Source organism: Thalassophryne amazonica, chromosome 13 (assembly GCF_902500255.1).
Source record: "Thalassophryne amazonica chromosome 13, fThaAma1.1, whole genome shotgun sequence".
Taxonomy (NCBI): Eukaryota; Metazoa; Chordata; class Actinopteri; order Batrachoidiformes; family Batrachoididae; genus Thalassophryne; species Thalassophryne amazonica.
Genome location: NC_047115.1, coordinates 47,775,740 through 47,800,629, shown reverse-complemented (window position 1 = coordinate 47,800,629; position 24,890 = coordinate 47,775,740). Strand labels below are relative to the sequence as shown.

The 24,890-nt window shown below is 41.9% G+C and overlaps 1 protein-coding gene across 10 annotated transcripts in view; it reads left to right on the top strand.

The window, feature by feature from the left end:
• The window catches only part of LOC117523030 (neurexin-1a-like), a 976,202-nt gene that overhangs the window by 921,814 nt on the left and 29,498 nt on the right, over positions 1–24,890 (top strand). For 6 of the 10 annotated variants that reach the window (XM_034184449.1, XM_034184443.1, XM_034184444.1 and 3 more), the window contains one exon: positions 392–479. In XM_034184449.1, coding sequence (XP_034040340.1) covers positions 392–479 — 88 coding nt within the window. The remainder of the gene's footprint in view (positions 1–391; positions 480–24,890) is intronic. The other 4 variants (XM_034184445.1, XM_034184442.1, XM_034184450.1 and 1 more) reach the window with 1 other exon arrangement.

Genomic DNA, 24,890 nt, shown 5'->3' with positions numbered 1-24,890 from the left:
GCTTTTGTTGCCAGTTGTCCTGTCAGTGTCAAAGATGCATGGTGATAGCGCTTAACAATCTCTTAGAAGGCAAATGCAAATCCACACAAGACAGCACAGCTTGAGAATGCAAACTAACAATAGTGCCTCTGCTATACTTCAATAGTCAGACTGCTCGCTCTGAGGATCACGTTGCTTCGACAGCAGAGCAGCAGCTGCTACAGTGGCGGCAGTGCGCGACAGCACTGGCAGATAAAGGCTAATAGCCAAGCAGTACTGCCTTCTGATTTTACTTTTATCTGTTGATTTATTTTTACTCTAACCATCTGGAAATGCCACCATTACCCGAGCCATCTTAACCTGACGCACTATGTCATGATTTAATGTCATTGCTGTATGTGTCTCTTTTCAGACAACTGATGACGTACTGGTGGCATCAGCAGAGTGTCCGAGCGACGACGAGGACATTGATCCCTGTGAGCCGAGCTCAGGTGGGTTAGGTTAGTCATCTCTTTTATTCTAATTATCTCTGAGTGTGTCTGTCTTCACTGTGTTATAGCCCACACACAGCATTTACATGAGCACATCATAATAACCTGTTAACAATAGAGCTTTCACCAGTAGCTGCATGTTACAGCACCCTGTAGCATCATCTGTCCACTTTGGCATGATGAGATAATGTCTGATTTTACCCTCACCATGTTCCTCTTGTTCCAAGTTTTAAAATAATCCTGTAAAATGTATCAATATTAAGGCTTTTTGGTTTCACTTGCAATTAGATGTAGTTGCCACAGTGGTAACTGGTCCAGAAATGCCAGCCCCATATAAAGAACAAAACATGTGGAAAACAAAGGTCTGAAACTGAAATTGAGGGCAAGTCAGACTACACTGGAACATATATATGGAAGTCAATTTTGACCAACTAATGGTGCTGTCAAAACTACAGTGTGCACGCAAGACATTCATTTGAACAGTAATTTTTTTTCCAATGCCGGCCATAGCTACAACACAGAAGAAAACTCAGTTACTGGGAATTGGACTGTAGTAAAGTGGACAAAACCCCACCATATTTGGATAAATATCACAAGTTTGTGTCTTCACCATATGATTGTGTTCGTACTAGTTAGGCGCCACTGCCAAAGATATTACGAAAGGTATGGTGAGTTTGCCAAAGTGCTGCCAAGCTGTCTTTGAGAAAGACACTGAATTACTAAACTGTTCAGCCTTGGGGCACATTGCCCCTTTGATTCCACACAAATTTGGGGTAAAGATGTAGACAATAAGTTGGTTCTTAAGCTTGTTGTACTAGTGTCATCTGTAGTAATCATCAGCAGACATTTAATATTTCTAAACAAAGTTGATGTTAATGTATACCCATTAATCCCAATTGCCTGCTAATATTAACCTGAGCAACAGCATTACCCTTTCTTCCTAAAGCTCTTTAATGTTGTCTGAGTGCAGCTGTTCCTACCACTAATACTAAATGATGAGTTATTGTGAAGCACTTTCAGGAAAATATTCATTAGGAGCAAAAGCTGGGACGCCAGTCAGCTGCCCTGCCAACCCAATGGCAGGGCCAACTCTGGCCATGGCTCTCTCAAAGATATATGGACAGAATATCCACCTTTTCCATTCTCTGATGAAGGATAATAAACACTTGTTTGTTAATTTCCATTATCATTGGTTTCAATGAAGGATAACTTGACTTACTCTGACTATGTAATCAAATATGATGGAATTAGTATCACGGAAAAAGCATTTGAATTTGATTAAGAGAAGAACTTAAAATACTTATAAAAGCAACTAGATATGTATGACTTGTGTTGCTGTCAGTCAAAACAACTGTGATGATTTTTGTAAGTGTAGAAGAAACATAGCATGCTAGATTAACTTTGCTATCTTTTTATCTCAAGCATTTTAAACTGCAAACTTAAATTGGCATCATGCTGTGCTTTATGCCGGCAAAGCATGAAAAGACCCCGTCTGGTCTTTGGATCCACACATTGAGAATGTACTCATAGAATGAGAATGTTTTGCAAAGCAACCCTTCCTCGCGCTGTATGCCAAACAGCTTTGTCACTGTTTTAATTGTACAGTAATTTGTCTTCATCAACTCGTATTATTTGTTAATACAAAAACAGGGGAGTTCTCAGGAAGCCAGGGTAACACTCATTTGTAATTATCAGATCCACATGACTCCAATTCATGATGTCAAGGAGCATAAATATAGAGAGTAGCAAGCCCCAGCTGACTTTTATGCCTCAAAGTTTCATCCTGTTGTTTCACTGTAAATGGAATTCTGTAGTGTTGTGTGACACATTTGTAATAATTAATGAGAGAGTTCAGAGAGTTCAACTGTCTCTAATACAAAGTAAAAAAGTTTTCATGTTGACTAACCTGCACCATACAGTTCAACTGAGTTCAATTTAATCAAAATTATAATAGCCAGTTGGCCTCTGTGTGCATGCTTGCGTGCATGCCTGTGTATGGCTTTGATCACAGAGAAACTGGGGAGAGCTGACATTTGCCATTTGGTATGCTTATGTATTTTGGGTCAAGCATGAATGCTGCGAAAACAGAAAGTTGATAAAAAATAAAAGCACCTGCTTGCGGCAGAAATGACAAAAAGCTCTTTGTGCATGTGTGCATATGTATAACCTCAATCACAGACAAACTGGAGAGAGCTGATATTTGCCATTTGGTATGCTTATGTATTTTGGGTCAAGGATCAATGCTGCAAAAACGGAAAGTTGAGAAATATAGAAGCACCTGCTTGTGGCAGAAATGACAAAAAGCTCTGTGTGCATGTGTGCATATGTATAACTTCAATCACAGACAAACTCAAGAGAGCTGATATTTGCAATTTGGTATGCTTATGTATTTTGGGTCAAGGATGAATGCTGCAAAAATGGAAAGTTGAGAAATATAGAAGCACCTGCTTGTGGCAGAAATGACAAAAAGCTCTGTGTGCATGTGTGCATATGTATAACTTCAATCACAGACAAACTCAAGAGAGCTGATATTTGCAATTTGGTATGCTTATGTATTTTGGGTCAAGGATGAATGCTGCAAAAATGGAAAGTTGATCAAAATAAAAACATGTGCTTGCAGCAGAAATGACAAAAAGCTCTGTGTGCATGCGTGCATTTGTATAACTTCAATCACGGACAAACTGGAGAGAGCTGATATTTGCCGTTTGGTATGCTTATGTATTTTGGGTCAAGGTTGAATGGCACCAAAACAGAATGTTCATAGGGCTAATATTTTTAGAAAAACTACAGATATTAGTAGACAACACTGAAAAATGGACATTGATAATTACATTCTGGACTCACACACCATTCTAGCAGACGGCAGTAAATCATTTAGGTATTATAAGCATGCGTGCGTGCATGATTTTGTTTAGTAAGTACATAATATAATTGTAAATATGTTAAAAAATACATAGATGACAATAGAAAGTGAAAACACTTATCTCCATTGTGGTCCATTTAAAAATCAAATGACAAAATAGAAGTAATAATAAAATAATAATAATAATAATAATAATAAGAAGAAGAAGAAGAAGAAGAATGATAATGATGATGATGATGATGATAATAGTGTGTATATAATACCGGGACCCTTCATTGGAGTAAGCGGTTGAAGATGAGTGAGTATATATGATAACAAGAACCTAAACAATTTATAAAGTCATTAAGACAGTAAATTAACATTAAAGAAAAAAATCCATAATTAACAGGAAATAAAAGGGTTGAAAACATTCTGGACTCACATGCCATTCCAACTCATTATAGAAACTATGCATAATTTATTACCACCCTTGAAAAATGTCAGCTACCTATTTTATAAACACTTCCCAATCTAAAGCCCATGGACCCCCACAGGCAATGTGCTGGCTAATTTATATAGCACTAGATCATAACTTAATTCACCTCAAGGCATTGTATATGAGTATAGTGGCCACCGCATGAGCAAGAATTGGTGACAGTGATTTGGGAAAGGTTTTGCACAACTGTAAGTTCTGCTTTTCAGGCAAGCCTATCCTTCTAGCAAACCTTACTATCTTAAAACTCTGGAACCACAAAACTCAAAATTGAAATTTTGTACATTACTCCTGGGAGATCAAAGGTCTGCATGTCAAAAAAAAAAAAAATTCCATTTCTGATATTTATAAATGCCCTTTTTACTGAATTTTGGGTTTCAAGTAGGGAAATGTGCCAGTAGCTCTGAAATGCTAACATTGCCTAAGAGATAGCAACAAAAGCTGGTCAAATGTGTGATAAGGTCTCGATAGTTTATTAATATCCAAAAGTTAATGTTTGGCAAAAATAAGATGGGCTGACAGCGAAAAATCTTATTGTTTGAATATATAGGAAGATATCACAAGCAAACCAGACTCAGTGGGGTGACCATCTGCTGTGGCCATAATAATGAGCCAAAAGAAAAGCAGAACATATGATTGAACATAAATGCTGCATCTCAACAACAATATATAATCCATTGTTCACAATGATGGGATACCGGATGCTTACACTTAATTTCTGTGTAGAATAACTTGGGGTGTAATGATACACTAGCTCCAAGATACTATATATATATATATATATATATATATATATATATATATATATATATATATATATATATATATATATAAAGTTTATCTAGGCTTGTAAATGACTGGTAGTATTAGTCAGAATGCTGACAATTGTGCACATCACAGACTATGTTTACATGCAGCCAATAACCCTTTCATAACCCGAAGATTAGCAATAACCCGGTTGCGCACGTCCATGTAAACACCCGCAAAAACCCGAATATGCTCATATTCCGGTTTTTAAAAACCTGAATACCCCTGAGTTACTCCTTACTCCAGGTCATATAAACGCGCATCAGGATGTCCCCATAGAAAGGAACATTATTTTGTGTTCTGCACATGTCCTATCCGCCAAGGAATCTTGGTCTTTTGAGTACAGCAACTACTTGCTCCAGAGATAAACAGCGCATTGTGCTCTGCGTCCTTATCAGGCAGGCCGGTCGCAGTACCGGTTGGCATCACCGCCATTGCTCTGCCTCCGATGCGCTTACTGAGTCTGCTGGCTCAGTAAACGCCACAGGGTCTCGGTATCCCACAGCCGCAGAGCTCCGTGGCCATGACTTGGATTCTTTGCGGGTCCCGCATCCGTACCCCCGGAGGCAGTGAGCGAAGGGACAGCACGTGCATTGTGTTCTGCGTGTGTCTATTTATAATCTTCTCGCCCAGAATAAAAAAGAGAGTGTTTACACAGGAGAGAAAAGTGAGAAAATGTTAATGCCTGTTTGAGAAAAGTGTATAAAGTGTGTAGTGAGGGGTTTTACACCAAGCAGGATTAAACGAAGCAGGATTTGCACAAATGCCAGACCAAATCAAGCACCGGTGGAAGACGTGCATTGCTGTTTAGATGGGGATATTCCAAAAGATACCAATGACCATGTATACAGGAGTAACTCTGTCTGCTTAAGCATGTAAACGGGTTATTCCTAATGATCCAGAAACCGGAATATTGACCTTAACCCGAATATTAACGCCATGTAAACGTAGTCACACAAAAACACTTCAGAAACAAGGTTTCAAAACCTAAACGAGAGCAGGCTACTCACTAGATGTTCACAGGAAACAGTTATTTATTTCTATATGTATTTATGTATTTTCATTGTTACATAGTTTTATCTTTTCTGTTGTGTTTTGTTTCATTAGGTTCTTTTAGTCTCTTTCTCTAAAACTGTATTGTAACATTATTAGTCTATTATTATTGACTATTATTGTATATTATGTAGACTTATTGTTGTTGCTATAATACATGTAAAAAATAAATCTAAAAAAATTGCCTTATGCTGAAGAGGACATGCCCTTGAAATGGGTGTTTCAACAAGACAATGACCCCAAGCACACTAGTAAACGAGCAAAATTTGGTTCCAAACCAACAAAATTAATGCCTCGCAGATGTGAAGAAATCATGAAAAACTGTGGTTATACAACTAAATACTAGTTTAATGATTCACAGGATTGCTAAAAAAGCAGTTTGAACATAATAGTTTTGAGTTTGTTGCGTCAACAGCAGATGCTACTATTATTGTGAACACCCCTTTTTCTACTTTTTTTTTTACTAATAGCCCAATTTCATAGCCTTAAGAGTGTGCATATCATGAATGCTTGGTCTTGTTGGATTTGTGAGAATCTACTGAATCTATTGGTACCTTGTTTCCCATGTAACAATAAGAAATATACTCAAAACCTGGATTAATCTTTTTAGTCACATAGCACTACTATTATTCTGAACACTACTGTATGCTCTTCAGGGTTTTAGCGGGAAAAAAAAATTAGGATAAAGCGAAATAAAATCCATGAATCGTAGATCGAAGCACTGCTTCGACCTGCGAATCACTGTTTCGATTGATTCAAGGTTCAAAGCAAAGCCGCGCTGCGGAAAAGTTGATTACAGGCCCGCTGCAGGTCTGTAATAAATGTAGAGAAATTATTATTTTCCTGACAAACACCCCCCAAGTGCGCAACTGCAAAAAAGCCTACTGGACATGCCTCATGACAAATCGGCCTGACTTCGTTGCAGTCACTAGTAATCAGTGGTGTCTCTGGGTGAAAACACAACTTTTTTGTGTGTGTGTGTGTGTGTGCGTGTGTTTTTGTAACAAGTAATGGCATGGCGCATAGATAATGTATCGGAGTAGAAGTATGCAATTAAGGTCGGAAATGTAGTGAAGTAAAAGTGAAAGTAAGCTGAATTAAAAAAAACTCAAGTGAAGTACATAGTCTCCCAAAAACATACTTAATTATTTTTACTTCGTTACTATACAACGCTGTATGTGTGTGTGTGTAGTGGTGGACACAGTTCCGATAATCCGATAACAGATAATTATTGAAGATAACGTTTTCATTATCGGATTATCTTTTTAGATAACTTTTGAAAACCATTATTGGACTAATTATCTTCCGATGAATTTTTGTCCAATAACTTTTAGACCGATAATGTAGTAAACAAAGCTGAACAGCAGCAAACATTTCTAAAATTAAAAATCAGTTGAGCACCTACCTGATAAAAGTTTCCTAACAGATGCATGGTTCCACCCTCTACATACAGAAGACAGCTGCTTCTATGAAGAACACTATCCTCTGCAGGCAAAAGAAAAACTGGCTTTTAAGAAAGAAAAAAAATAATAATTTCCTTTAACGTCATACTAATATGCTGGCAATATCACCCAAGTCATCCAGAGGCATACATTTTTAACTTATGGTTCATATTTTAACCAAACTAATTTTGGACAAGTTATTTAAAATTACTGTAATGTCTGAAGTTTTATAAAGTGAAAATAACAGATATATGTTTTAGTTTTAAAGTAATGTGCTAATTTTTAAGGTTTTAGTGTGGACATGCTGTGCCGAGCAGTGCATTATGGGTAGGATTAGTACATTCACGACATGACAAATGCATTTCAGACACTCTGTTCAGGCTCCACGGACAACAGCATTAAACTCTAGTGCCTAAAACTCTTGTGAATATATTCTCTGGGTTTATAGACGTTATTGTATTTGCGTTTGTTAAATTACACTCATCTTAAATGTTGCAGCAGACATGGATTATCTGGAATTTTGTTTTGGAAAGATTTCAAGGCCTCTCCTGCCATCTACTGGCCAGTAGTGTTCATGGCAGTTCATGGCAGTATTCGTCCTGAAGATGAGCAGACACTGTATATTTTTAATCACAAGTTAAGTTTTTTCAAACTTAATTTACAAAAACTCTCGATGGGAGACATCAAAGTTTAAAAACAAAACTACAAAAAAAAAAAAAACATTACAAGACAACTCTGTGGTGTTTGCACATGCACAGTGCGAGTGGTTGGACGCTTGTTGCCCCTCACTCAGCAGCAGGAAACCTTCACGACGGCTGACCAGAATAATATCAAACAGTTTTGATTTTCATTCGACCATACGATCAGCAATCAGGAGGTGGGCGTGAGATGTTAAACGCAGCTTGTTACTCCATGTACACTACACGATGCAGGACGCGCGATTAACCTGAAACTCGGTCCAAAAAATTCTCACATGAATAAAAAATCATCTGAACATTCTCACATTCTCTCCACATGCAAAACATGTTGTGATGACACTTCCAGGGCTCCGTAAAAATGCCTGTTTTTACAAATAAAAAATGAAATATTTTACAAAAGCACATCTGTAAACACCAACACACGACACACGTCACATTAACGTGTTGGTTTACATAGTGAATGACTGAATCAGTCAGTGTTTAGCAGAGGTACATTTTACCCAGAATCCTTTGCGATCTGTCTGTGCTTGTTAGAAAACCTCAGAATTAGTGCATTATTCAATATTAAAAGATATATGTTATATTTTAACTTTGTACAAATGACAGAATTGATATTATTGATATTAATCTATCAGTATTCATTTTATTTATACACCAAACCATAAGTCAGTGTTGTGTGGGCCGCCAGAAGAGGAGGTACTGCTGGCCCACCACCAGAGGGCGCCCTGTCTGGAGTGCGGGCTCCAGGCACCAGAGGGCGCAGCCGCCTCACAGGAGCAGCCAGGGTGACAGCTGTCACACATCACCTGCAACAGCTGTTACCAATCATCTGATCGGCAGGAGTATATCAGCAGGACGACGTCTCCACCTCTTTGCCGAGATATCGTTTCTACCGAGAAGGTAACGTACTCAGCTAACTGTTTGACAGTGATCTTTGTGACTTTGTGCATTACTCTGAGAGAACTTTCCAACGAGAGGTGGCGGTAGCTTACCTGCCGTTCGGATTCCTGGGTGCGAACGCGACCCTCCTTTAATTGTTCTTTATTCCTCGCCAGCAGTACCAGGTCCGACACGCGGAGGCAGTGGCCACCTGGGAATTCGGGACTTGGCGGCTCCAGTATTCCCGGGGTCTGGTGGCGGAGGAAACCGTGTGGTTCCGGTTCTACTTTGGAGAGGCGTCTCCTATCTTCGAGCCTGCCCACACGACACCTGTGTGAATTTGACTTTGTCCATTATTGTAATCTGTTGTACTTGTTGTGCATATTCACAACAGTAAAGTGTGTTATTTGACCTATTCCATTGTCCGTTCATTTGCGCCCCCTGTTGTGGGTCCGTGTACTTACACTTTCCCAACAAGTCAGTATGACTTTATTTTCCAAGACCTCCGCCTGACCGGAACGTTGTGATTGGTAGAAAGTTGGGCTTGGTGACTGCTCTCTGCTTGTCTCTGCGCTGTAAGCTGTGTAGTAAATAAGAACTTCCAGCAGGAGGCAGGATGTTCAAACATAGAAGTGTGGGCTCATTGTTTGGGTCTGCTGTCGCTTTGATGTTTCCAGAAGCGATCGTGATGTTTAAACTCAAATTCAGTTTATTAGTAGTTGCAAATATACTAGAAACAATACTGGAATTTATCGGTTATCTTCTGATACATGTAACTTCTGATACATTTTTGGGTGGTTTATCCGTTTATCTTTATCAAAGATAACTTTTCAGTTATCAAAGTTCATTTTTTGGTTATCTGTGCCCACCACTGTGTGTGTGTGTGTGTGTGTGTGTGTGTGTGTGTGTGTGTGTGTGTGTGTGTGTGTGTGTGTGTGTGTGTGTGTGTGTGTGTGTGTGTGTGTGTGTGTGTGTGTGTGTAACCAGGTGAAAACAAGGGTTAAGGAAACAGTTGCTGACACAATGTGCTTTGATTTGAAGCCGGTTGTGCAGACTGTTTTCCGTGAAATGTGGTGCTGTCATTTTAATACACCGGGTGACGTCAGCTCTCATGGAATCACAGGAGCATATTTAACACACAGATTCAGATGGAACTGGAACTGACCGAAGTTTGAGGAAAGGCGGAAGAATCAGAGCGTTGCGGCGTGTTTGGTGCTTATCACGCACTTGGAGATGCAGAACGGCAGGGGAGATTTTCTGGGGACACTTGTGCAGGCTGCAAACTGAGGTTAAACAAGGGCCACTGCTGTTGTCTACTACTGTTTTTTCATTTTTATGACTTGATACAGGCTTCACAATACGATTATTACAACCGATGATGCATTGTTACATCCCTTGCAATATAACACAAATGTTTTCACATTTATGTTGTGTTGTGCACATTTTCCTGATTTGACCAAGTTGATTCTTTGCACTTAAATAGTACATACCTCACTCCCTCTTTTTGTTGAATATAATAACATCTGGTATGTCATTCTTACTACAAGAAGTGGTAAAAAGCTGAAAATGAACTTTTGACATGAGTGCACAGTTGCCGCACTCACAGCCAGATGTGGTGGAATTTTTTGTCATCTTCACATTGCAACCAATGGAAAATCCACTATTTACCATTTACATCCAACATGTGAATGCAGCATAAGTCAGTGATTACACTGATGCCAGATCAGTCATTGATGCAGGACCAGTACCACATGTACCTCCAACCTCTCCCTGAGAATCTCCATCATCCACCAAAGTAAGTTTATGAGTTCACACCCATTTATACTTGAGATACATGCGCTCATCCCACATCTCTGAAATCAAAAGTCCTTTCAATAACACCTCTCATTAAAGTGCTCAAATTAGATCCAAAGTCCTCTTCAGTCAGTTGAAAACATCTAAGCCTGGAATATATCAATAGATATGATCCGTTGAACAAAGTCATCCCAGAAAAGACAATAAAAGTTCTTTTTTTTTTTTCAAAAATTTCAAAAAGCTTTAAAAAGCTTAGTTCTGTCAAATTGAATTTTTAGATCTGTTTGTTGTCTGCAATGCTTCCAAACTTTTAATCTCTTACCTTGCCACATTTGGAAGGCAATTAAGTCAAAGCCTCTGCCTAACTATGAATAGAAGGATTTTCAAATGCCTTCTGAAGTGATGAGAAGTGCAGAGAACAATTAAGTCCAGACCCAAGGCCCCCCGCTCCATCTAGATGTGCTATCGATCAGTATGTGGTCATAAAACCTCCACTAAATTAATGTCTGCCCCACAGCAAAGACTATCAACTTTCTCGTCTGTCTCTCTTCCTGTTCGTCTGGCTCTTTACTAGCAAGATTAGCTGCTGCCACAGGTGCCTTTTTCCCCACTAAAACTCCCTCATCCTGCACATTAGAGTGATATTCCCAATGGGCATCACAATTAGTGCTTCCAACATGCATATAGTACCATAGACAGAAGGTTGGTCTGCATATTGATTCACACTTTGCATTACGATCATTTTTGACAAGGGCAAAACGTCATCCGTGAAATCAGGCATGCACCCTCCCTGAGCATAGTATCTCTCTCCGTCTGTGATCATTGAAGAGGATTTGACACCAGAGCTGTGGGCCCCCCGGGTGGCAGCTGTCTAACACCATATCCTGATTAATATCTACATTCTGAACCGTTCACATGCTCTGCCAAGCAACCGCTACGTCTCTGACAATGTTGACGTGGACAAAGAAGTGGATCCACTGATAGAGAACTACTTTCTCATATTACTCTTCAATCAGCTCACTTGGCATAAGTGATAGGCCTTTTTTTCCCCAGAACACCTGAGCAATCCGTTTGAGTGGAGGTCAAACATCTCTCAGACATTCACAGTGCATGTATACTGTCGGCTAATGTTGGCGTATCCCGAGAGGTGAGCTCTGAAATAGACTATTATGTGCACTATCTACTGACCAAGGTCACTTGTAGGTCATCTCAGTGTTGTCCCATAGCACTCGCTATCAGACATTGAGCGACATCAATTGGGTGAACTTACTTATTACCATGCTTTATTTCTCTTACCTCCGGAAACCATGGAAAGCCACTGGTAAGAGCAGAGCTTATCACCCAGCAGGACCCAGATTAGATCATACTGCAGCAAATTGAATCCTTCCCCCGGTTCAGCAAACCACAGAGGAATACACAGGGCCATGACGCTGTAACACACATCTGATCTATAATAGGTTTGAAGAGGCAGCATGCACTCTGCACCAGGATTGTGGCAGTTTAATATAACTGCAACTGTAATTACATCTGCACAATGTGTTCATTAGGTGTGTTGTATAAATGTGAAATCTACAATATAGCTGACTTTAAGTTAATCTTATCACAGTGTTCAAGACTTTTAATACAGTTTTGAAACAGCACTGTTCAACCATTTGTTTCCTGTGATAACAAATCTCAATGAGTGGGTGAGTGAATTAGGCCTTCTCAACCAGCTTGTGTAGACAATAACTCTAAAACAATAACTTTTGTCATCTTCAAACTCACCAGTTTAAAAATAATTATAAGGACATAATATTCATTTCTGGTGAGCCTTGAGTCACCAGATCAAAAAAGCACAGACATATCTGCTACCTGCTGGATGGTAGTAGATGACGGATGGATTATGGACAATTACAAACAAATGTGGCATTGAAATGCACTTAGTCTGTCACTTGCAAAAACACTGAACCTGCTTTATGCTTGTCAGTATGCTCTGCCCTTCACATCAGCATGAGCTAATGAGTTCAGATAGCAACTGCAGGGATGATATATGCAACAGCACAGGAAAGAAACGCTGAAATTAAAGGGAAGGATGTGTGGCTGATTATGATATCTAATGTTTTTGTAACTACTACGTATTGCTGATGGCTAATTCAAAACACTTCTCAGAAACATTTTGAATCCTACATTTCCAACACTGCTCTACAATCCCTATGAAAAGGAAGAAGACATCACACTATTTGCTGACATACAATGAAACTGGAAAGTAAAATCTGAATAAAAGAAAAGATAGAATGTGTGGCTGGGGATGGTGCCAAATGTATACTTTAGTATCAAAATCCATCCATCCATCCATCCATTTTCTTCCGCTTTATCCAGAGTCGGGTCGCGGGGACAGCAGCTCAAGCAAAGCCGCTCAGACCTCCCGATCCACACACACCTCCCCCAGCTCCTCCGGGGGAACCCCAAGGCGTTCCCAAGCCAGCCGAGAGATGTAGTCCCTCCAGCATGTCCTGGGTCTTCCCCGGGGCCTCCTCCCAATGGGACGTGCCCGGAACACCTCTCCAACGAGGCGTCCAGGGGGCGTCCGGAAAAGATGCCCGAGCCACCTCAACTGACTCCTTTCGATGTGGAGGAGCAGCGGCTCGACTCCGAGCTCCTCCCGAGTGACCGAGCTCCTCACCCTATCTCTAAGGGAGCACCCAGCCACCCTGCAGAGGAAACTCATCTCGGCCGCTTGTACTCGCGATCTCGTTCTTTTGGTCATGAGCCAAATCTCATGACCATAGGTGAGGATCAGAACGTAAATCGATCGGTAAATCGAGAGCTTTGCCCCCTACTCAGCTCTCTCTTCACCACGACGGTCCAATATAGCGACCGCATCACTGCAGATGCTGCACCGATCCGTCTATCGATCTCACGCTCCATCCGTCCCTCACTCGTGAACAAGACCCCGAGATACTTAAACTCCTCCACTTGAGGCAAGGACACTCCACCGACCTGAAGAGGGCAAAGCACCTTTTTCCGGTCGAGAACCATGGCCTTGGATTTGGAGGTGCTGATCTTCATCCCGGATGCTTCACACTCGGCTGCAAACTGCCTCAGTGCACGCTGAATGTCTTGATTTGACGAAGCCAACAGAACCACATCGTCTGTAAACAGCAGAGATTCTGTGGTTCCCAAACCAGACCCCCTCTACACCCTGGCTGCGCCTAGAAATTCTGTCCATAAAAATAATGAACAGAACCGGTGACAAAGGGCAGCCCTGGTGGAGGCCAACATGCACTGGAAACAGGTTTGACTTACTACCGGCAATGCGAACCAAGCTCCTGCTGCGGTCGTACAGGGACCGGACAGCCCTTAGCAAAGGACCCCGTACTCCCAGATCACCCCCCACAGGGTGCCCCGAGGGACACGGTTGAACGCCTTCTCCAGATCCACAAAACACATGCGGACTGGTTGGGCAAACTCCCATGAACCCTCGAGCACCCGATGGAGCGTGTAGAGCAGGACAAAAACCACACTGCTCCTCCTGAAAACAAGGTTCGAACATTGGTCGAATTCTCCTCTCCAGTACTACGATATAGACCTTACCGGGGAGGCTGAGGAGTGTGATCCCCCTATAGTTGGAACACACCCTCCGGTCCCCCTTCTTAAACAGAGGGACCACCACCCTGGTCTGCCAATCCAGAGGCACTGTCCCCGATCGCCACGCGATGTTGCAGAGGCGTGTCAGCCAAGACAGTCCCACAACATCCAGAGACTTAAGGTACTCAGGACGGATTTCATCCACCCCAGGAGCCTTGCCACCGAGGAGCTTTCTAACCACCTCCGGCCTGGGTAATGGATGAGTCCGCCTCTGAGTTCCCAGTCTCTGCTTCCTCTTCGGAAGACGTGACGATGGGATTGAGGAGATCCTCGTAGAATTCCTTCCACCGCCCAACATCCTCAGTCAGGATCAACAGCTCCCCACCCGCACCATAAACAGTGCCGGTGGAGAGCTGCTTCCGCCTCCTGAGGCGTCGGACAGTTTGCCAGAATCTCTTCGAGGCCGACCAATAGTCCTCCTCCATGGCCTCCCCGAACTCCTCCCAGACCCGAGTTTTTGACGAGTTTTTTAGTATCAAAATCATTGTTGGCTATTGCAGCTTTTTACATTTATTGATATCAAATCAAAATCAAATCAAATCATTTTTATTTACATAGCGCCAAACCACAACAAACAGTTGCCCCAAGGCGCTTTATATTGTAAGGCAAAAGCCATACAATAATTACAGAAAAACCCCAACGGTCAAAACGACCTCCTGTGAGCAAGCACTTGGCGACAGTGGGAAGGAAAAACTCCCTTTTAACAGGAAGAAACCTCCAGCAGAACCAGGCTCAGGGAGGGGCAGTCTTCTGCTGGGACTGGTTGGGGCTGAGGGGAGAGAATCAGGAAAAAGATATGCTGTGGAAGAGAGCAGAGATCAATCACTAATGATTAAATGCAGAGTGGTGCATACAGAGCAAAAAGAGGTGAATAAAAAGAAACAGTGCATCATGGGAACCGCCAGCAGTCTAAGTCTATACAGCATAACTAAGGGATGGTTCAGGGTCACCCGATCCAGCCCTAACTATAAGCTTTAGCAAAAAGGAAAGTTTTAAGCTTAATCTTAAAAGTAGAGAGGATGTCTGTCTCCCTAATCTGAATTGGGAGCTGGTTCCACAGGAGAGGAGCCTGAAAGCTGAAGGCTCTGCCTCCCATTCTACTCTTACAAACCCTAGGAACTACAAGTAAGCCTGTAGTCTGAGAGCAAAGCGCTCTATTGGGGTGATATGGTACTATGAGGGCCCTAAGATATGATGGGACCTGATTATTCAAACCTTATAAGTAAGAAGAAGAATTTTAAATTCTATTCTGGAATTAACAGGGAGCCAATGAAGAGAAGCCATTATCTCCTTCTATCAACTCTTTTACCAACTACTAATTATTTGGTGTTGTGATGTCCCAACTTTAGGGTCCCCTCGCACATAATACAAAAGATGCAGAAACCAGAAGAAAATACATGAACTAAAAGCAAAATGGGGAACCGTGAAACATTCCACTTCCTGTCATGAAGGACACACGGTCGGACAGGTGTGCATGATAATGCAGCGACTGTTTCATGCACGAACACAGTGCAAACACGTGGAAAATAGAGCACACAGCAGTGGAGCAAAAAATGAATAAAACACCACAATTTCTAATACTTAATTCCTGTTATAAAGCGCGGAGTTAACCTCCGCCTAGAGGTATACCAGAATGTAATGAAATGACGTGGATTGCTGTTCTCCCTTTTGTGTTTTACATGAATTACCTGATGCGCTCCTCTCATGAAGACATCAGCCATGCTGTCATCTCATGAAGACCCACCCGACTCTCGTGTCATGAATGCATCAGCGGCATGGCATGTCCAATGCACAGTGTTCTCAGCATGATGATATTTACCACTGTTGCAGTGCCCTGACGCGGCGGTCAGCTGAAGTGATATGTTTTCATTTATTCCCACGTGAGGACAGCAAGCTGACGTCCGCGCTTCGTGGTGTAGTTATGCGATGTCATATTCTACCAGCCACTGCAGGTGTTCCCCAGCTGTGACGTGCGAGCACAGATATCTGAACAGCTGCAGGTCACAGGGGGACACGCCCACCTTTGTCTGTGGACGTTGCTGCTGTGGGGGAAAAAAGGCACACACCATAAAACAACACCGCAATTTATAGTGTTTAATTCCTCTTATCGAGCGAGCAATACAAGTATGAACCATCTGTTCCTCTGTATATGACGTACAGTCATGACATGACATGAATGAAGCAATACGCTCTTATCATTGTCTCCTGGCCTGTGTCCAGTCGATGGCACGCTGAAGGACAGACTGAGTGTACACATGATTTGATGGTCCATTTCTCCTGGCACAGCCTGTCAAGGTGCATGCTGTGTGGCCGCTGCAGCCCGTCACAAAGGCGATATATGTTTTATGTATTTCCACATGAGGATAGCAGACACACACATGCACCTCACGATGGACAGTTGTAAGGTCATGTCCTTCAAAACACAGTACGTGTTCTCCAGCTGTGACATCCAGGTCCAGAGATCTCAACAGCAGCAGACATGCTCATCTGTTCGTTCAGCCCACAGAACAAAGTGACACTCTCCATTTCTTTGCTTTGTGATTATTTATTTTAGTTATTTGTTATGTAATTGTGCATGTAGTTATTGTCGTAATTATGTATATACCTGTCCTGGTCGTCATTTCTAGCTATTAGTGTGTTGCTGGGTTGCGCCACACTCGTGTGGCACTTAAGCCTGGTTCACATGGCAGGATTTTAAAATTATCTGTAGGTTTCCAAAACCTGAGAGACCACACACGTGGAGATAAATAATAAATGTCATAGATCTGACAGGTTTGGTGGTACAGTGTGTGGTGTTCTGCCACACGGTGAAGTCAGCACACCACACACAAACAGATTTCACACACAAACCTTCCAAGGTCAGACAGGAAATCTCGCAAAATCTTTTGAGATTAAACGTGACTTCAGAGTAAACAAACGGAGATACTCTGTGGACTATTTAAAACAGAGGGAAAAAAATTATACAAAAAGATAAAGAAAAGGTGCTCTTTAAAGGAGTGGAGACAGCACGACCACTGGACTTTTTGGTAAGTCAGAACAGCTGTTTTGATTTGATTTTCCGCTCTGTACATCCGTTATCTCACTTTCTGATTGGCTACATGTCACATTCAGCAGGCTGCTTGCTTGTTTGTGGTCAAGGGACACAACACACACTGCGATATTGGGCGAAGACAATCCAACATGTTGAATATCCCCGATATGCGATTGGAGTGCTCCTGACGCCCTTCCGAGCAGATCAGAACGCTCTTAACACACCACACACGGCTGGAATATCTGATAAGATTATCTTTAGTGTCATCACGATTGTTGGGGCGTCGTTAAGATTGTCAGAAGGGGAAAATCGGGTCCGATATTGGCCTAATTATCTTGCCGTGTGAACCAGGCATTAGACACTTTTCACAGACAGCTCGAATGTGGACACCTGTTGTCTACTATCATGCCAGGAGTGCGAATAGTCTCACCTTTTCTAAGTGCCCCATGAGCAGTGTTAAGATTTTGCGAGATTTCCTGTCTGACCTGGGAAGGTTCGTGTGTGAAATCTGTTTGTGTGTGGTGTGTTGTTTTTACCATGTGGCTGAACACCACAAACTGTATGACCAAACCTGTGATTTTTTTATCTCCATGTGTGTGGTGGACTCTCCGGTTTTGGAAGCCTACAAAAAATTTTAAAATCCTGTCGCGTGATCCAGGCATTAGATGTTTGTGTGTGGAACCTGGACTTTGGCCGACACCTGCTGATTTAGGGGTCGAATGGGCACTCGCAGGGCATGCGCTGTCTTTCAGCCGCTTGTGTGCGCAAATGGTTGTGATGACAGCTGTATGAGGCGTTTGAGTCGGCTCAGATTTTTCATGAGTGGCATGCAGTTCCCCCTTTGTGTGCCAGTTGTCTTCAATCGTGTTATGTTTGAAGGGGCCCTTAGACTCATTGTGAGTCTAAAGCTCCTTGCTCCTTATTTGATAGAAAATTATAATAATAATCACTTGATAAGCAATGTGTAATTTTGAATGCATAGACTAAAAGAGTCTGTTTGTGCTCGCATTTACCACAATTATTATGACTAACTATTTAACACTGATTAGGACACTTTGACTGGTGGCTGAATAGATCTAGCCAGGGCTTTTGAAAATACTGATTAACAGTCTGAAGAGAAGGTGACTGGTGCTGATCTGAAAGTATTAACCTGTTCTTTCATGGGGAAAATTAATAGAATGGCTTGTTGCTGAGCAACATTGGGTGAGAGATGGGGTCTGCTACATATCGGCTTCATTTTATATTGGCACCATTCAGGCATTTGATGGGGGGCAGATGCTACAGTGACCCATTTCTAAGGTTGCATACTGCAACTGTCTTAAATTGCATTGGTTTTTAGCGAAGCGGCCATAATTGTATGCTGTTGTGATGATCTTTGTCTCTTTCTAGCTACATTTGTATTCATTTATGTTATTAAGATATCTTAAGAAAGCATAGTTCAGTTTTGATCAAACATGGCAGGTATATCCACTGGGCCTAAAGATGGGAAGTGACTTTAAATTAGTTAGACTCAGTCAACAATTATTGTCAGTGGTCAAGGGAAAAGATCCAGCCCCATGCTCATAGTGTATAAGAACATTTTGTGGAAATAAGTTGATATATTTTATTGTTAGTGAACTTGACTGTTTAAAAACCCATATACAACCCTAATTCCAATGAAGTTGAGATGTTGTGGAAAATATAAATAAAAACAGAATACAATGATTTTCAAAACCTCTTCAACGTATATTCAATTGAATGCACCACACAGACAAGATATTTAATGTTCAAACTGCTAAAATTGTTTTTGTGCAAATATTTGCTCATTTTGAAATGGATGTGTGCAACACATTTCAAAAAAGTTGGGATGGGGCATCAAAAGACTGCTACTACTTTTAAACTTTGATAAGACTGAAATGATGGTTCTTGGTCCAGCGAGACATCGGCATCAGTTTGACCAGCTGGCGCTCAGCCTGGATTCCTGTGTCATACATCATACGGACAAAATGAGGAACCTTGGGGTAATTTTTGATCCCACGTTGTCTTTTGACCTCCACATCAGGGATGTTACTAGGACTGCTTTTTTCCATCTGAGAAATATAGCGAGGATCCGCCCCATTCTGTCCATGGCTGATGCTGAGACCCTGATTCATGCTTTTCTTTCTTCTAGACTAGATTATTGTAATGTTTTATTTTCAGGGTTACCACAGTCCAGCATTAGGGGTTTTCAGCTGGTTCAGAACGCTGCCGCCAGACTTCTGACACGTAGCAGAAGGTCTGAACATATCACACCCATTTTGGCATCTTTGCACTGGCTCCCTGTCTCTGTGAGAGCAGATTTTAAGGTTTTGTTATTGACTTATAAGATTGTTCATGGACTGGCGCCATCTTATCTGGGTGATCTGGTGGAACTCTACGTGCCAGCCCGGGCTTTGCGGTCGCAGGATGCGGGACTTCTCTGTGTTCCCAGGGTGAAGAAGAAGTCAGCAGGTCAAAGAGCCTTTTCGTATCATGCACCCATCCTGTGGAACAGTCTTTCTGCGACCATGAGGCAGTCTGAGTCTGTGGACATTTTTAAGTCGAGACTCAAAACCTATTTTTATTCTCTTTCTTATGGATAGTTTTTATTTTTATTTGTTTTATTCTTTTACTTCTGTTTTTATTTATGTATTTGAATTTTTTATTCATTTTTAATTATTTATTCAATTTTATGTTGACTTGTTTTATGTAAGGCGCCTTGAGACGGCTTTTGCTGTGATTTGGCGCATTATAAGCTAGTTAAATTAAATTAAATTAGAGCAACGTCTTTTTCAGGGACGTCCCTGCTTATTTCAGCAAGATAATGCCAAGCCTCATTCTGCACGTGTTACAACAGCGTAGCTTCGTAGTAAAAGAGTGCAGGTACTAGACTGGCCTGCCTGCAGTCCAGACCTATCACCCATTAAAAATGTGTGGCACATTATGAAGCTCAAAATACGACAACGGAGACCCCGGACTGTTGAAGAACTGAAGTCATACATCAAGCAAGAATGGTAAAGAATTCCACCTGCAAAGCTTCAACAATTAGTGTCCTCAGTTCCCAAATGCTTATTGAGTGTTGTTAGAAGGAAAGGTGATGTAACACAGTGGTAAATGTACCACTGTCCCAGCTTTCTTGAAAATTGATTTGCAAATCATTGTAATTTGTTTTTAATTTACATTTTACACAACGTCCCAACTTCATTAGAATCGGGGTTGTAACATTGACTCTACATACCTGGCACGATAGTACTCTTTTGATCTTTTCTGGGCTTTTGATGTTATTATTTTAATGGCGAAACTTCTTGGACTATAAGTGACCCAAATCTGCATTTCTGCAGTTCACCAACCAGTAAATGATTACCGGTGTCGCCGACTGAACGGTCCTCCCAAAAATCGGTCCACCCTGCCTTCACTGCGCATCTGTCATTTCTGAGCATCGCCAGCATTTCAACAATCATTTCCACATAAATTCAGCATTATTTCATAATAAAATATGGAGGAAGTGATCAGAGCTCCGCAGCAACACGAGCTGCTGCTGCTGTGTTCACTGCGCCTCCATCATTTCAAAGTGTCAGTAGCAAGTCACCGGTTATCGCCTTGTTTCCTCTTTAAACAGCCTTATTTCTGCTTAAAACTGACTTTAGAATGATTTAAGAGGTTTTATCTTGTCATCTGATGGTTCATAATCCCATTATGCCCTTTGATTGCTTTGAGTGAAGAGAGTCAGACTCAGATGAGCTGCTGTGGTCCAAAATGATGCATGCACAGTGGAGGAAGGACAGACCAAATTTTAGGGGGGACCGTTCAGTCTGCAACACCGGCTTTGGCTGGGGGAGTATCCTGGACTGGAGCGGCATCTTCCCCTGTGAAGGTTGCAGAGTCTCATCTGCTTCATGCCAAGGAATCCGGAGATGAGTGCTGGTGTAGCAGACCGAACGGTCCGTCCCTAAATATTGGTCCACCTTTTGCATCTGCGCATGCGTCATTTGGACCACAGCACTTCACCACTTCACCCAAAGCAATCAAATGAGTTAATGGGATTATTAACCATCAGATGATAAAGGTAAACCCTCTTAAATCATTCTAAAGTCAGTTTTAAGCAGATATGAGGTGAAATTCCTTGACGCTTTGAAATGTCTGAGGCACAGTCAACTCATCAGCTAACAGCTAGTTTAGCCGCAGAGCTCTGATCACTTCTGCCGCCGTGTATGATGAAATAATGATGAATTTAATTGAAAACGATTGTTGTAGAAAAGCTTCAGATATCTGTCACTGAGATAGATGATGACTGGAGTGCAGTTTGAAGCAGAAACGACGTGTTAATCCATGAACTGCATCATCAGGGGGGAATGATTTTTAGGGGGACCGTTTGGTCTGCATCACCTGCACCAATAGGCCACAGTGCCTGTATAGGACTGACTTCTTGTTTATCTTGGAATGCTGCGATGTCTCCTCAAATATCCAAGTTACTTGAATTCCGTTAGCAGATCTGAATTAGTGTTGCATGTTTTTGTTCCTCCCACCTTAAGCAGAGGAACAAATGGACAGAGGTGTAAAATCCCAGCTTCAGTGAGTAAAGTCCTACCATGTAATGTTTCCACCTGTGCACCTAAAGCAGGTTATTTCACTGATTAGCTAAAATGGCAAATGGACTGCATTTATATAGCACATTTCCATTTGACTCAGAAGCGCAAAGCAATTTACAATGGTGCTTCACATTCACCCATTCACACACGCCGATGTTAGGGTGCTCTCTTGCAATGCAAGGAGTTCTCTACTCACTGGGAGCAAGGATCTTGCTCAAGGGGCCTTCATGATTGTCTGGTGTGGCTCAGGTTTGAACCGAGGATCCTCTGGTCTCACCCTGCTATAGACAGGTGTCCTATCCGGGTTGTACCCCACCTCATACCCTATGACTGCTGGGACCCTTAACTGGAGTAAGTGTGTACTAAAGATGAATGGATAGTCTGATCTCAAGCCCAGTGATTAACCACAAGACCATCACTTCTCTAACCATTGCCTAGCTCATCTACCCGCCTGAAGAGTTGAACTAATTAGAATCAGCTGATTTAGTGGGTGGATGGAACAAATATGTGATGTATTGATGCCAGAGTTTTCCACCTCTACAAATAGATAAGCCTCAACTTTCATAGTGACTGTGTTTAGTCCCATCTTTAGCTTGAACTGCTGCAGCGACTGTAGAGATCCTGATGTTGGTAAGTTATAAATATTTTGACAACACCAACCCCCCCCCCCCCCCCCCCTTTATCTGCAACTGCACAACCACAATATAATATGGTACTAAAATCAAAAATCTACAAATCTATTCAGTAGTTACAACAAAAAGAAGCTGAATAAATTGATGAGGTATAAGTATAATACTAATAACCTTGAAATGATGAGCTATGCTAACATTTAAACAAATATTAGAGAGGTATGTCATGAGTTTTATTTGCAGCTCACGCTTGTGTCAGTAAACCTTAATGGTTAAATTCCCAATTTGGATATTACAGAGATGTTGACATTTTTAGAAACAGTCCTATTGATTAATATATCCCACACATTCATCATACAGAATTTTGAGAAACATAATTCATCTTTACCGTGATTTTTTTTTTTTTTTTGTGAGACACCTTGTCACAGGTCATTGGTGAATGATACACTTGCAGGATGTATAGGAACCAGGCCGAAACGGCAAATATTGTCATAGACAGACGCAGTCGGGAGGAAAAGAGGTGTGCTCAGCCATGTCAGAACGCATCCACATTACCTAGTCCACACATGCACAATGACATCCAAAGCATATGTGGAAAACAGCTAGATGACTCAGATTGCCGTCAGATGGTCATAAAACGCGCTGAAGACTGCCCGATGTCCAAACGTCTGGATGACAAACACGGGACCAGAGTGGGAGGGAGCACTGTGTTCCTCCCTTTGCACAGTCCCTGCTGGTACTGGACACCGGAATACAGCCAACGTATGGAACAGACTGACGCCATATGTGCCAAAGTTGCGTCTGAAGCACGGTGTGACTGATTGACCCACTGCCAGCTAACTTTCAGCAAAGGTGTCCAGTTGCATGTATGTGCCATGTGTGCTTAGTGGCTCATGCAGCCGTTATGAACACGCACACAGCTGAGTGACAATTCCAGCCCCGCACGTGTGTGCGAGGCGCAAATGTGCGCATGGCGCACATGGCATGCAGCAGTGTCACACCATGTGTCAGACACAGCCTTTCCAGTGAACCTTAATTTCTTTTTTCTTTTTTGCTCACTTCATGGGGGAAAACGTAAGTCTGTACATCATGATGTTGGTTATCACATGGGATTTAATTTTTGCATGGACATTTGCAGCACACAGCCGTCTGCTGAGAGGCTTTTCACTACAGGCTGTGGTTTGCATCCTGTGCGCTCTGCGCTGTCCTGGTTCCATGCTGGAGGTGAGTTTCATGTTTTAATAATCTTGTCATGGCCTGGCAATACAGTTCCACGTCACATCTCCTACAGGGTTGAGATGGTGAGCAGGTAATAAAATGTCTATTACAGCGGTGAGATCTGTTCAGCTCTGTGCCTGATGTGCGCTATGACGCATTGCTGCGCATGAGACCACGAAGAGGCGCAGCGGCACACGGTGCTTTCGGTTTGATTGCGCACTGTTCACACCCACTGTATATGATGAATGCGAGCCACATACATGTTATTATATAACAACATTTCCTTTGCCCTTCCTGGCCGCGGTTCAGTGGAGGTGGACATATGTGGCACAAACAGGACATGCTGGCAGGCTTTGCTGTGACCCATCAATGTCAGAGCTCAATCAAACATGATCAGATCGCTTCAGATCCTGTTTTGATGTCATCAGAATATGTAGACTGCGATGAGATGATGCAAACACTGCACATAGACCGCCGTCAGATGTGTCGCATCTCGATGGTGCCAAGAGTGCAACACACTCGGGACAGCTGAGCAAATGGGACGAGCTGTGTAGATGCTCACAGCCAGCCATCCATTGGTCTTGTGACCGCACCTCAATATTTCCTGATTGTGGCCGGATGTGTCATTCTGGCACAGTTTGGCCTCAATCGGCGTATGTGTGATGAGGTATAAGTTTCTGTAAACTTTGCAGAGAATGTTGAACCAGCATATAGAACTCTGGCATTGATAGATGTAGCAATTCAACCCCTGAACTCCAGAATGTTTCCTGTACGCTGTATAGGTGTAACAATTTACCAATATGAATCAGTATAAATCTGCATGCTTTCCTGCCCCAAGTGGTAAACCAAAGGTGAGAAGAGGCAGTGCCAGTGTGCTACAGCACAGTAGTAAAAACCTGAAGAATATCCTTGGTCTTTCATGAAATATGCATTTGAAGGTAAGCAATGTCACTTTTGGCTTATTCTAATTCATCATGGAAGATGAATATCTTCATTAACAATAATTATATCATTTGCATTATATCACACATAATCAAACCACACCCAAATGTATATCATCCCTGAATCGTATAGCAGCCTTTGTATCTACATACGCATTGGGTTATTTTATAAGTAAGACATGCACACTCCTTGTATGCTGATTCTGATGTAATAAAGAGGAATTTACTAGTGAGGGAGGCCAAGAACAAATGTTTCAAATCTTTTATCAGATTTTAGTTTCATAGTTGATTAAAGGCAGAACAAAAGAAAAAAGAAAGAAATAATGGCAATGTGCCAGACAGAATTGACACGTGATTAATAGCTGAAGTTACTTGGAAAA